General features: G+C 41.3%; 1 protein-coding gene across 3 annotated transcripts in view; it reads right to left on the bottom strand.

Moving 5' to 3' along the window:
- kdm5a (lysine (K)-specific demethylase 5A) overlaps positions 1–15,084 on the bottom strand; it is a 160,308-nt gene that overhangs the window by 11,364 nt on the left and 133,860 nt on the right. For all 3 annotated transcript variants that reach the window (XM_052029933.1, XM_052029934.1, XM_052029935.1), the window contains 2 exons: positions 14,001–14,144; positions 7,526–7,688 (listed from right to left, as the gene is read on the bottom strand). In XM_052029933.1, coding sequence (XP_051885893.1) covers positions 7,526–7,688; positions 14,001–14,144 — 307 coding nt within the window. The remainder of the gene's footprint in view (positions 1–7,525; positions 7,689–14,000; positions 14,145–15,084) is intronic.

The raw sequence follows: 15,084 nt of genomic DNA, 5'->3' as shown, positions 1-15,084 counted from the left end.
TAACAACGGTGAAGAGCTGACATCTTACTCAGAAACCAAAATCTTCAGAAATGTTTAACAAACAGAATCAGAAACAGCAGGAACCTCAAGCTCATGCCATCACCACCCATCATTCCCAAGATCCTGGCCTTTGCACCCTCAAGATCCTGCCGACAATCACCTCAATGGCCAAGATTTAACCCATTAACCCCTCAAGATGCAGTTGACCATACTTTTACCTTTAAGTTTACAGTAAAACTCTGACAATCCTCAATCCAGCTTTTTGGAATTCCCAATGGTTCAGCATCTGCTTCACCAGAGGACCAGTTCCTGCACTCCCGTTAAAACTCATTGGTGCCTTTGTTCCTGTGCTCCCTTTAAAACTCACCATGGTACATGGTTAGACCCACTCTTGTTAAATTGTCATTACCTGGCATTTCTATGACGTGAATGTTTCTTGCCACTTATAAGCCCATGCCTGAACGCTTTCTAGGTCTTGTTACATGCATGGGCCATTTCATTTGTTGAGTTACAAATGGAACAGTGTGCAATCTTCAAACAGTGAGGAGGTCCAGTGTAAATATGTTCTCAGACAGAAAAATGGGAGGTACTCCCAAATCTAGAGCCCCCAGATGACAAATGCACAGAGCACAAGAAAAATGCACAGAGCAAAAAAAAGTGAAGCTCATGTGAGACACAGAGCTTCACGCAACATAAGAGTGTAGGACAGAAATTAAAAGGGAACTTAGGAAATCAAAAGTGTACAGAAAGAAAGGGGTAAATAAAATCAAAGAAAATGCAAAGATGCATTGCAAGTACACAAAGAGCAAGAGGATTACTAAGAGTAGGGTCTAATTGGGACCAAAAGATAATCTCTGTGTGGAGGCAGAGGACTTGTATACTGTCTTCACAGTTGAATATGGTCTTCACAGAAGAGGTGGATGACATTGATGTTATTGTTAGGAAGGGATACAATAAAGTATTGGATGGGATAAAATTGGCAAAATTAAGAGGCTTGGCATTGCTGAGAGTGGATAAATGAAGAGGTAACAAAGAGATTTGATGAATGAAGTGATTTATTGTAGATAGCATGGATTTTAGCAAGGCTTTCCACAAAGTCCCACATGGCAAGATGGCCAAAAAAAAAGAAAAAAACCCACAGACTTCAAGGGAGGATAGCAAAGTGGTCCGAAATTGGCTCGGAGACAGGAAGCAAAAAGCAATGGATGATGAGGTTTTTTGTGACTGGAGGGCTGTCACCAATGAGGGTTCACAGAGCTCAGTACTTGGTTGCTTGCTTTTTCTATATATATTGATTCACACTGGTACACAGAGACATTATAAAGAAATTTCCAACTGATTAAAAAAAATGCAGTGAGGAGGATGGCTTTATAATGCAGAAAAGAGGTGATTGCACTGGAGGGGAAGAACAGGGGTTTACACAGGACTGGAAAATTGCAGTTATGAGAATAGGAGGTTGCTTTCTTTGGAATGAAGGTTGGATGAAGGAGAATGAACAGCAATGTATACTTTTAAGGAGACTTGACCGAACAAATAGGAAGGACCAATTTTCCTTAGTGCAGGGGTCAAAAGCTAGGGGTGGGTATGTAAAGTAACTGGCAGAAGGATTGAAATAAGAGGTAGAAATTTTAAATGCAGTGGGTGGTTGGGGTCTGGAACTCATTGGTTGGAAGGATGGTGGAAGCAGAAGCCTTCATCACAATTAGGTACATGTATGTACTTGAAGAGCAGTGATCTGAGGGGATCCCAAATCAGTGCTGGAAGGTGGGATTGAATTGGATAGCTTTATCAGCTGACACGGACATGATGCTGAATGGCCTCATTTGTGATATGAATTTTCTGTGATTTTACATTTCCAGCCCCCAAGATGCTGCATGCTATCAACTCCTCCAGCTATCCACTACCCCATCCCTCCACATCTTCCACTCCATCCACATTCCTGGAGATCCTCCATTTCACCTACCACTAAAAATCTAGGGCTGCCAAATCATTGCAGTTAGTGGGCATAGTCAACCCAACGGGGTTGTAGAAAGGAGGTAACTAGGCTAAGAGAAAAGAAATTGGGGTGGGGGAGGAGACAGAAGGAGTTAGAGCTATTCAGTTGTTGAACTGGGCTGTTAAAATGACAATTAATACTTTCAATACTTCAAGAGCTCTAATATAAACCATAACTAGCCATGGCACCTGAACGATTACAATGTGCCAACCTGTAAACGACATATACCCCAACTGTTCTCTGTTTGTTATAATCAATCCTATCTATGCTAATCTTCTCTATTAGGCAATTTATTGGCATCAGGAATGACTTCCTTTCACTCCATTCTGTGAGTTCTGGCATGTTAAACAAGCCAACAATGAGAACCACAGGATCTACCACAGGTGAGGCAGGAGGTGACTGAGAGAATGGGTCAATTGGTTACTGGTGAAGTAGTGTAATCCACTGTCATTTACACTGAGCTTGTGTGTGCTCCCAACACCTAGATCTGAGTTTGACAGTATCATCTTCAATGTTCCTCCTTTACTTTGAGTGGTCATGGGCTAGGAATTTCCAAGAGTCAGTAGAGATGTTGTTTTTTTTAAATGAACACCCAACGATATTTTCAGGACACTATTGGATCTTTTCCTCTGCAATCTTTTATGGTGACAGCTTGATAAAGATCATCTGTTTCAGGAGTCTGGTGTTGGGCATATGAATGACATGGCATGCCCAATGGAACTGACAGCATGCACTCAGTGCTGGGGAAGTTGGCTTGGGAGTTGAGACTGCTATTTGTCCACTTATCTGCCAGTGGACGTGGAGACAGAGCGAGTGGTATCTCTGCTGTGCCTTGAGGTGCCTAATGCAAGTAGTTCAAGCATATTAAAAGACAGAAATCACTGGTAAATAATTAGTGCCGTATCAGGTTTGGACGTCTCGATCGTCAAATACCCTTTTCCTTCAAAGACTGTGTAGACTGTGTACAAAGCCAAGGGTAGTGGTGAATCTATCAATATCTGCCTTTGCTGTAGGGTGGCTCCCAAGATGTGGGAAATGGTCTACTTTCTCCTCCAGAGTCTCGCTGTGGACCCTTATTGCAGGAATGCAGTGAAGTAAAGCAGGAGCAGGCCAGTAAAGCAACTTTGTTTGTGGACACCAAGTGCAAGATATTTCCTTTCATATGCTTCAGTCAACAAGTTGATGATGGCCTGGAGCTTGGTCTCCAATAGTGGGAAATCACAATGTAGCTTGGATAGTGAGGTCAGAGTAACGTTAGTTCAAGATCCATGCTAATATATTAACCTCAAAATTATGCGCCCTTATCTTTTATCTGACATCCATCACCAAGAGTGGCTTGACAGTAATGTCACTAACTGAGCTGGCCAAGTCCCAAAGAACATAGTTAACAGACTGGCTGTGATGGGTAATGAGGGAATTAACATGAAGGACAAACCTACCCGACTTCGTACTGACTCATCTACCTACTGCAGATGCACCTGTTCATGACAGATTGGAAGGACTGACACTTCACTGTCCTGGCAGAGATTAAGTCCCATCTTCATATCAAGGACATCCTTCATGTTGTGTGTCACTATTATTTTGTGAAACGAGTTAAATCAGAACAGATCTCGCATCAATTCAGGATCCATGAGCCATTGGCCATCAGCTGAAGCAGAATTGTACTCCAGCACAATCTGACCTTATGGCTCAGCATACTTCTCACTGTCAAGCCAGATTCAAATCACATTTCAAAGAGGAGAGTAGAAGCCATGCCAGGCACAGCAGTAACTAAAAAAAATAAATGCCAACTAGCAAAACAGGACTACATGCCTGTTAAACAACAGAAGAACCAAACAATACACTGAGCTAAACAGTCCTACAAACAGCATATCAGATAAAAGCTTTTCTTTTCTGCCACAACAGATCATGAATGGGGCAGACAATTAAACAGTTAAGGTAGAGGGAGCCTCAAGATCATCTCCTTCCTCAACAATGCCACAGCTCAAGCACGCAAGTGCTAAAGGGTGAAGCATTTACAACCATCTTCAGTGAGGAAGCCAAGTGAATGATTTGCCCTGGCTTCCTCCTGAGGCCTCACCATCACCGAAGCTGGTCTTCAGTTAGTTCGATTCATTTGTTGTGACCTGAAAAGGCGGAAAGCACGAGAATTCCAAAGGCTACGGGATCAAACAACACCACAACTGAAGTGCAGAAGACTTGTACTGCAGATATAGCCCCACTTCTGGCCATGCTGTTCCAGTACAGTCACAGCATTGAAATTTACCAGACAACAGGCCTATTCTCCCTCAAGTTTAGAGGTATTCTCATTGGAATGCACACATTCCTTTCTGTGCTTGATAAGGTAGATGCAGGGATGAGGTTTCCCTTTGATGCACATGATACCCCATGCATGGTTTCACCTGCCCTGTATTATTGTCAAAAGACAGAATACTCCAGTTTCTGTTTTGTACATAGTGTGGAAAATTACCCACGAATGTTCTGCTTTTTTATTGACAGGACAAATCAATCTGGGTAATTACTGCTCAATTTCCTCCAAGAATCCTGGAGGAAAACTTGGGCAGAAAACATCCTTACAAACAGATCCAACAACTGGACTTCAATCTGCTGCAGAGCACATGGACAACCCTAAAAAGGATGGCGACTATCACAGCCAAACTGTCCTCCTGGTGCACAGATGGCACCTTAAAACTGTGCCTGGCTGCAATCTGTGGAAACCCTGATCCAGCTATGGGCACATACTAACATCCTGCCCTGACAAATATTCCAGGGCTACATCTTGGAGTTGTATTTACTCTCCAGCAAGGCACTGGACTAGTTTAATATCGTAAATTAAAAATGTAATGACAGCTTCTGTTCCTAAAATCACATGAAAGCAGCAGTAGTTGTTCATTCTCTGTCGTCAGAAGAGTGTCAGTAACAGTGCTATGAAATAATTCTTGTTCACCAATAATCAATCACTGCTGTTCAATTTGGGTTTGTCCAGAATCACTCAGCTTAAGATCTTGTTCCAAATATCAATTCAAGAGCCAAGTTCCAAAAGGTGACTGCCTTTGCTATCAACTGACTGGTTGCATCAAGACAAAATCTGTCCACTGGTTCGTCATACCTCCCACATGGTTCTGTTTGTTGGCGGTCAATCATGTCAGTTCTAGGATATTGGTGCAGATGTCCCTCAGGACAACGCCCTCAACCCAACCATCTTCAACTACTTCATCAATCAGAATGTCAGAAGTGGGGATATTTGCTGATGATTGCACAGTATTCAACTGCAGTCAAAATTCCTCATGCAAAGGTGATAAATGCCAAGTAATTTTTGGACCACTCTAATGACAGGCAATGACCATCTCCAACAAGAAAGATCTGATCAAATATTACTGACGTGGTATTAAAATTGCAGAGTTCCCCACTGGTCACATCATGGGGTGGGGGGGGGGGCGGGGTTACCATAAACCAGAAGACTTTAAAGATGGAAAAATGTTCAACTTGGGGTGGCTATTGAATGCTCAAGAGTAGGAGATGGATACACAGTAGCTTACTAGTCAGGAATATGTTGGGAGAAAGTCGAAGTAGACAGTGATGGCTCTTGGTCAATTTTATTTTGGGAAGGGAAATTTGGGAACAGAAAGAGTAAGAGTTGGGACCAATAGGGAAAGGGAATGTGGGAGCAGTTAAACAGATACTCTCAGTCTTACTGACAATAATGCACAATTTCTCATACTTTATGTCTGTGGAGGCATAAACAGTCAGGAATAGGATTTTAGTCAATGACTGGTTACATGGATGTGGCTGTTTAATCCAGCTGAATTGCCTGGCAAATTATATTTTCTAAATGGCGAGATTTAAGAGTAAAAGATCCAAAGACACAAATCATGAAGCTGTATGGATGCAGAAAAGATTTCCTAGAATTCCCAGCATTCTCCTTTATATCAGATATCCAGCAACTGATGTATTCTACATTTCAGTTCCAAAATATCACTTTGTTCTTTCTCTCTTCCATTTACGCCTCCTCCAGACAGATAAACTGCCATTAAGATTTACTAAAATGGTCCCAGAGATGAGGAAATTCAGTGCAAGATGACGCTGAAGAAACTGCTGCTGTTCCCATTTCATGCACAAGACATGCAAAGAAAAACTTTTATGCAGGTAGTAGTTATGATCTGGAATCTGTTGCCAGTAAGGGTGATGTAAGCAGAATCAATCAGGGTTTTCAAAAGGAAACTGATCGACATTTGACGGGAATTAATTTGCTGAGTTCAGGGAAAAAGTTGGGGAATGGTTCTATCAGGAGTGCTCAACATTAAAAAACAAAACACAGATTGGGTGACCGTTTTGCAGAGTGTCTCCATTGCCATGTTACTTCAGCTCTCCTTCCCACTTCAACCCTGCCCCTTCTCGTCTTTGGCCCCTCACATCGTACTAACGAGGTCCAATGTCAGATTGAGGATCAATGTCTCATCTTCCGTCCCGGCATGATACAAAGTCTCGGGGAAGAACTTCAGATAACCAGTCTTTCCGGTGTGTAAGTGGCAGGGAATGTTGGTTGCATGGCAGGTTTGGCATTTCATGGTCGGGGTGGGGGGCACATCAGCTGTTGCTCCCGTGGTCCTAATTTCAGCAATCTCTGTTTTTGTTTCAGATTTCAAGAATCTGCATTTTTTAAAATTATTATTTTTTAACCCCTAGTCAGTTCTAATGCAACTCAGTTTTCCCCCTCTCCGCCAATGTTTCCTATCCTGCTGCCCTTTCCAAATTTCCAGCAACTGTTGTATTCCAGCCAGTTTGTTTCTCTCTTTTCCTTCTACTTACATCTCCTACAGACAGATCAGCTGCTGTTGCAAGCCTTTCCCCCTCCCTCTCAGTCAACAACAGCCTTCATTCATTTTCTCTCGATGTCCACCTCTCACAAACATTCCTTTTGTTTTGAAATTAAGAATAAAACAGAAAATGCTGGAAAATTTGTGATCCAAAAATGACTGGTCCCAGACCGGAAACACTGTTTCTCTTTCCACAGGTGCTCTCTAACCCGCAGAATTTTTCCAGCATTTCCAGCTCTTATTTCAGAGTTACAGCATCTGCATTTTGTTTAACTTTCATTCTTTTGTCCTCCTCATTTCTTCCTCTTCTCTGCAAATCAAAACACATCTGTTCTCTAATTCCTTCCAGTTCTGACAAAAGTTCATGGACCTGATTGTTGATTCTGTTTCTCTCTTCACAGAAGCTGCCTGACCTGCTGAGCATTTCCAGCATTTTTTGTTTTTATTCCTTTGCTGGGAGCTGGCATTGAGTGGCCTCCTTCTATAGCACAACAATTCTGTGATAACAATTCAGATTCAGTAATAACTTTCAAAATGTAAAAAAATATTTTAAAAGGGAAACAACTGAGCAGGCTACAGAGAAAGATTAGGGCAGATTAGGAAAGATTTGGTATGCCTTTGACAGATCCACCAATAATTGAAAAGGTACGACCCCAAGCCCACAAGAGAGAAGTGAGTGAAACAGGATACTGTATGGAACCACCAGACTGACCTTGGGAACAGGACTTCGATGCTGAAGAATAAGCATGTTCCGCGCAGAAAGAAGGTGCAGCTGGCCACACGTGTGACACCACTTCCTCTGCTTTAATTGGAATTTCTTCATCACAGAACAGGTTTGGCTCCATGCTACCAGAGGACACACTGCTTGCACCATCCTGGCAAACAAAGACAACTTTCACAGTTTGAGACCAATGCATCCCAAAACAAAGGGCTGTTCACACAAGACTAATTCACAACATAACGGGGTAAACAGTATTATATGTTTATAACCCGAAATTATGGATGCAACTCAATATATGTAATTTTCTTCGCTTGTTACAATATGGATCAAAGAATACAAATTAAGCATGAGGAACATGGTATGAGGAATAAGAAGCATGCTGCAAAGGAGGACTACCAGTGATTTTAAATTGACACTACTAAACTACAGAACTACTAAAATCTCTTGGACAGCACATATGTGCAAATTAAAATTTCATGAAATGTCAACCTTTTTCTCAAGGAGACTGAAATACAAAGAAGTGGATCCAGTGGAACAACTTTCAGATCAGGTCATTGCACTACAGAAAATATTGTCTTTCGAGGGTGGCTAGTGCAAAATCATCAGAACGATTTTTGATTACAATAGGGGTTTGGACTATATGTAATTGAGGGTTGTAAGGAACAGGCAGCAAAGTGAAGCTGAGACAAAGACTGGATTATCAAGATCTCATTGAATGGTGGAGCAAACACAAGGACCTATGCCTAGTCCCATGTTTTTAATGTCACCAGAGCAAAACCCATTAAATCATGAGCAAAGGTTTCAAGGAGGAGGCTTCTATTCCCGAGTGCAAAGGATTTTTGAGGTGTTAAAGATGGTTAATGGATTTAACAGAACATTAGACAGAATCTATTTCCACTGAATGGGTGATTGCAGAACAAGGGATCACACCAAAACTAAAGCCATGCCATTCAGTGCTACTGACAGGAAGCACTAAGGGGAATGCAAATCTGGACCTCACTCCCAAAAGCTATTAAAGATGGGTCAATTGAAAAAACAAGCTAAGGTTTGGGTGTAAAACCAAACAAGCTGGGTGAAGACTCATCAGCCAAGATGCTAAACATGGGATGAATGGCCTACTCCTTTCATTTTTATTTAAATAGGGGTGTTAGAGAGCTGCAGCTGAAGTCTGAGAGTTCAGAGCAGGCTTAGAAAAGAGTGATAAACAACAATCTGATGGAAAATAATGTTTAATAGTTAACAAAAATGCAAGTTCCAAAAATATAATTAGTACTCAAAAGAGTTAATTAGCACCATTTCCATTCAGTCATAGATAATAGTGGTAAAACACTTCGATGTTTTCTGCTGCTTTTGTGACATGTTTACTAATTTAGTGATTCATTAGATGACTGCGTGAACACGTTGCTTTAAGGTCGACAGGAAAGACCCCTTTGCTCAGTTCTGATGAAGAGTCCCAGACCAAAACATTAACTCAGTCTACAAATGCTGCCTGACCTGCTGAATATCTTCTGCATTTTCTGTTTTTATTTCAGATTTCCAGCATCTGAAATTTTTTTTTTGAGTTTCAGAAGACGTGGCAGTAAGCATCTCCAGCATGTTTCACCATTTGAGATTGTGGTCAATCCAAAAATCTCAAATCCACTTACTTATCCGACCTCAGTTTCCTCCATCTCCAAAAATTTGTCAATCTGGAGTTGAATATAATCAACAATTAGGTACCTCGAGCCCTCTGAAGATTGCGAAGATTTACAATTCTCTCGGTTAAGAAGCTTCTCCTCAAATAGCCCTAAATGGGCAATGTACTACTCTGACATTATGTTAATGGAAGGCTGGCATTTAAACTAGGCAACTGGATGCTCAACAGGAGGTTGATGTTTCAGTATCGCTATAGATAGCCATAGTAAAATCCAATCTGAAGTAATAAATCTGGCACCAGATCTTCAAAAGGAAACTTGATTTTTTTAAAAAATATATAATTGGTGAAATTCTAGCCTTTTTAAAGTCCCTACATAAATCAACAAATACCTTCAACTAACTTTCCCCATTCCTTCATCATACAATCCAATTCACTCAAATGTGATTTGCCTTTAACAAGTTCCATTCTTAAATTTATCAACCCATTATATTTCCTACAATAATTCTTTTTTCTTGATTATCTCAAAACAAGAATCTGTACCAATGTTGAATTATGTGGCTATTACAAGAATCAGAGAAATTTACAGCACAGGACACCTCCACATGCCCCCACTGCATCAATGCTGTTCAAAATAAAAAGCTGTCTGATTAATCTCACTTCCTATCTTTTCACCTTTTGTTTGTTATGGAACTTCAAGGAGCTTTTAAATGAGATGGAATTTTCTGCCTTCACCACCCTTTCAAACAGCGAGTTCCAGATCAACGCCACTCATGAAGTGAAATTGTTTCTCTTCAACTTTTCTCCAACCCTTTCACTTAATACCGTAAATCTATTTTCGCCATTTATTGAATCTCAATCAGGAAAAAAGGTGTTTTCTGCTAAACTTGTCCAGATCTCTCTCAACTTTTTCACTTCAATTAAACTTCCCTCCAGTTTAGCCAAACCCTCAGGACCATTTCTGATTTTCGTTCATGGAATGTGAATTCTGATGACCGGGCCATCATTATCCATTCTTAAATGCCCTCTGAATTTGTTTGCTAGTCCAGTGCAGGGGGTAGAGATCGCATATAGGTCAGACCAGGTTAAAAAAAAAGGCAATTTCATTTCCTTAAGTCCATTAGTGAGTCGGATGGTGCTCTTACAATAGTGCATTAGCTTCATAGCCAACATTATCAGGTTTTTGTTTATTCTAACTTTTTTCAGCTACAAATTTTGATTCCCAATGTTTCCAATACATAGTCCAAGTCTCTGGATATATGTTCTCAAACTTAACCCCTATCATATTGCCCTGGACATTATATGACCCCCATCCCACCTAAAGTTATCCAGCCCTGGTAACATCCTCCTAAATCTCCCCTGCACCCTCTCAGTGCTGCCACATTCTTATAGAGTCATAGAGTATGGAAACAGGCCCTTCGGCACAATTTGTCCATGACGACTGTATTGCCCAGCAAGGTAGTCCCATCTGCCCGCGTTTGGCCCACAGCCCTCTCCTATCCATGTACTTATCCAGATGGCTTTTAAATGTTGCTCATGTGCCTGCCTCAATCACTATTTCTGGCAGTTCATTCCAAATACGCACCACCCTTTGCATGAAGCTGTTGCTTCCGATATCCCTTTTAAATCTCTCACCTCTGATCTTAAACCTATGCCCTCCAGTTTTTAGCACGTGGGAAAACGACCATGTGCTTTCACCATGTATGCCCCTCAGGATCTTATGTACCTCTATCAGGCAACATCTTGGTAAATCTTTTCTGCACTCTTTCTAGTTTAATAACACCTTTCCTTTAACAGGGTGACCAAAACCATACACACTACTCCAAGTACGACCTCACCAACATCTTATATAACTGCAACAAAACTTCCCAACTCCCACACTCAATGCCCTGACAGATAAAGGCCAGCTTCACCAACCTATCCACCCATGATGCCACTTTCAGCGAACAATGCACTTGCATTCCTAAGTCTCTATGTTCCATAACACTCCCCAGGGCCCAACCATTCACAGTAAAAGTCCTGCACTGGTTTGATCTCCCAAAATGCAATACCTCATACTCATGTAGATTGAAAGACAATTGCCAATCCTCAGCCCACATACCTAGTTGATCAAGACCCTGTGATTTTTCATAACCTTCTGCACTACCTACAACACCACCTATTTCAGTATCATCCGCAAACTTACTAACCATGTTTTATACATTCACATCCAAATTGTTCATATAAATTCAAAACAAAGGTCCCAGTACTGACCCCGATGGCACACCACTAGACACAGGCCTCCAGTCTGAGAAACAACCCTCGACCATCACCCTCTGCTTCCTACCACAGAGCCAATCAGGAATTCAATCTGCTCTATCCCCCTGGATCATAGCCAATATAACCTTCCAGGCTAGCCTGCCATACCCTCATCTACCCTCTTGATTACCTCCTTGAAGAACTCCAAGAGATTTATCAGACACGACTTCCCACGCACAAAGCCGTGTTGACTATCCCAAATCAGACCCTGTCTCTCCAAATGTTCACAGATCCTGTCCCTCAGAATCCCCTCCAGCAACTTACCCACCACCGACGCCAGACCCACTGGCCTGTAGTTTCCTGGCCTGTTTTTGCTACCCTTTTTAAACAATGGCACCACATTAGCCACCCTCCAGTCTTCCAGAACCTCACCTGTCACCAGAGCTGAAGCAAAAATTTCTACAAGGGGCTCTGCAATTTCTTCTCCACCTTCCCACAAGGTCCGAGAATGTACCAGGTCAGGCCCTTGGGATTTATCCACCTAATGCATTTTAACATCTCCAATACCTCTTCCCTGCTAATTCATATGCGATCCAAGACAACAACAATCATTTCCCCCATTTCCTTAAGCTTCCATATTCTCTCCAGTAAAAACTGAAGACAAATATTCATTAAAAACTCACCCATTTCCTTTGGTTCCACACACAGGTGACCATGCTGATCTTAAAGGGGACCTATTCTCTTCATAGCCACCTTTTTACTCTTAATATACCTATAGAATCTCTTGGGATTTTGCCTCACCTTGCCCACCAGGTCCTTCTCTTATCTTCTTTTTGCCTTCCTAACTTCTCTCTTAAGTGCACTCCTACACTTCTTGTAGTCATCGAGAGATTCACTAGTTCCTAATTGCTGATGCACAGGGTATGCCCCTCTCTATCTTAAGCAGAGCCTTAATATCTCTTGTCAACCAGGATTCCCGAAACCTGCCAGCCTTGCCCTTCACCCTGACAGGAACATGCAGGCTCTGAACTCTTGACATCATACTTTTAAAAGTCTCCCATTTGGCAGACACTCCTTTCACTGCAAACAATCTCGCCCAATCAACCACTGCAAGATCCCACCTAATAGCTCCAAAATTTGCTCTGCCCCAGTTCAGGACCTTAACCTGTGAAATGGTCATATCCTTCTACATAACTATTTTAAAACTTCTTGTAGTGTAGTGATACTTTAGCTGTACCCTCTCATCTTATACAATTCCAGCATGACTTCCTTACTCTTGTACTCTATGCCTCAATCACTAAATACTTTCCTCAGGAAAGGAGAACATGCACTCATCAGACACTACCTTCCCGAAATAAATCCATGTTGACAATCTTTGATTAAACAAAATGATGATTTATAATATTTTCAATAACTTGCCTGCCACCAGTGTGGCATATAATCACTCAGTACATCCCTTTCTTCTTTGTTAAACAAAGGTATTGATTCTTCAGTCCCAACTGTGGCCAAAGAGGATTTGAATGCAATGGATCGAAGCTCCTTTTTTCCATTCTTGCTTCTCAAAACAGACATACCTTGGCCTGCCAATTTATCCACTTCTAAAAATGCTAGACATCTTAATATTTATTTGTTATCTATCATTTTCAATCATTCAACTCTCTCCTTGGCTTCAATTACTGTCCTCCCATTTTGTGAAGGCAGAAGACAGAGTATCCACTTGTTATCCTATGTTTTCCATGTCCACAATCCTCTTAACTTTCTTAGTCACTAATAAGTCCTAGGCTTTTCCTTACTGTCCCCTTTTGTTTTATTTATAAAATATTTTATTTTTTACTTTATTATATTGAACCAATAATTGCATCACTCTTTGCCTTCCTAATTTGCTTTTGAATTTTACACTTTTGCTTTATCTGTGCCTAGTTTTGGAAGCATATTTTCTTATAGGAAACACATTTGCTCTCTCCTCTTCCATTGCTTTCAATTTACCTGTTTCCAATTCATTTTTACTCTGGCTGATTAAGATGGCCTTACCCCAACTGAGAACATTGACTCCTGGTCAACTGTACTGTTAACTATGTCCATGCTAAATGATCTATGCTCACAACCTTCAAAATATCTCCTACAGTTAACCATTCCCACCTGACAGTTCCATTCCAAAGCTTTAGTCCCGAATTGTCCATCCCTAGGGCTTGATTGAAAGATTTCTGCTGAACACATATTAAGAATTTTTCACTCTGTATATTATTTTCTTGAGCCATCCATGAAGCCCCAGCATCGGATACCCTTCTTATGGCCCTCACAAGTATGCATCTAGTCTGTTCAAATTATCTTTGTAGATCTCCATTGATCATTTACTTTTTCATTCAATAACTTTGTTACCATTCCAACCGAGGCTAGTCCCTTTAGAAGTTGAAGTTATAAGCTGTTACAATAAAACCAAGAACACAATACCTGTTATTCCCCAAGAAAAACAGCATGGACAAAAGCCATCAGTAATATAACAGAGATTGGAACTGCATACAAATTCATCCAGGAGAAATATCCTAGACTTGCAACAAGTCTCTCTGGACAAAAGATAGCATAAAAATTACTCACTTTTTTCTCATAGCGATATGCTTCTCTGACATCATCATCAGAGTCTGTTTCCTCCTCATCCAAATCAAGAGATTTCCTGGGTGAGGATGCCAGATTCCCCATGGCTCTGCTGAAGGCAGATTGCTGAACACTCTGTAAATGTTCCTGTGAAGAGATTAAAACCAACAGTTTAATCAGATACCACCTTACAGAGAATAATCAGACTGCTTCTTCCATCAGATACTTCCTTGCAAAGTAACCAACTTGCATTTATATCTGCCTTTTAATAGAGTAAAATATCCCAAAAGTACTTCAAAAGATCACTCATCAGATGAAATGTAACACTGACTGAAATGACAACTGGACTGATGGGAAAAGGTTTGATCAGACCAGTAGACTTTGGAAATGTCTTAAAGGATTAGTGAAAGGTAGTGACAGAGATGCTGCAGATGGGAATTTCAAATACTAGGGTTTTGGAGGCTGGAGGTGACAGCTCCCAACACAGAGGTGATATAACTGGAGTCGGGAGTGTGATGTAATGTTGTAGGGCTGGCTGAGTTACAGAATTGGGGGTGTGGTGGCATGAGGAGCCATGGAAGGATTTGAATACAAGGAAAGGAATTTTCAGTTGGAGGTGTGCCAAATGGGAGTCAAAGTGGTTCAGGCAGCAAAGTTGAACGAGTTGACGTTTATTAAGGATGGAAGATGGAAGGACAATCGGAATAGCATGGAAACTATTGAATCAAGAGATACTGAAGGCATGGCTAAGCAGGGGTTGTGACAAGCAATATTACAAGATGAAAGAAATCTATATTAGACTGATGATGATGCATAACATATCTTTATTAGTCACATGTACATCGAAACACACAGTGAAATGCATCTTTTGCGTAGAGTGTTCTGGGGGCAGCCCGCAAGTGTCGCCACACTTCTGGTGCCAGCATAGCATGCCCACAACTTCCTAACCCGTACGTCTTTGGAATGTGGGAGGAAACCGGAGCACCCGGAGGAAACCCACGCAGACACGGGGAGGACGTACAAACTCCTTACAGACAGCAGCCGGAATTGAACCCAGGTCGCTGGCGCTGTAATAGCGTCATGCTAA

This window comes from Pristis pectinata, chromosome 15 (assembly GCF_009764475.1).
Source record: "Pristis pectinata isolate sPriPec2 chromosome 15, sPriPec2.1.pri, whole genome shotgun sequence".
In the NCBI taxonomy this organism is placed as follows: domain Eukaryota; kingdom Metazoa; phylum Chordata; class Chondrichthyes; order Rhinopristiformes; family Pristidae; genus Pristis; species Pristis pectinata.
Note: the sequence above shows the minus strand (reverse complement) of the source record. Positions and strands in the feature narration are given on the sequence as shown.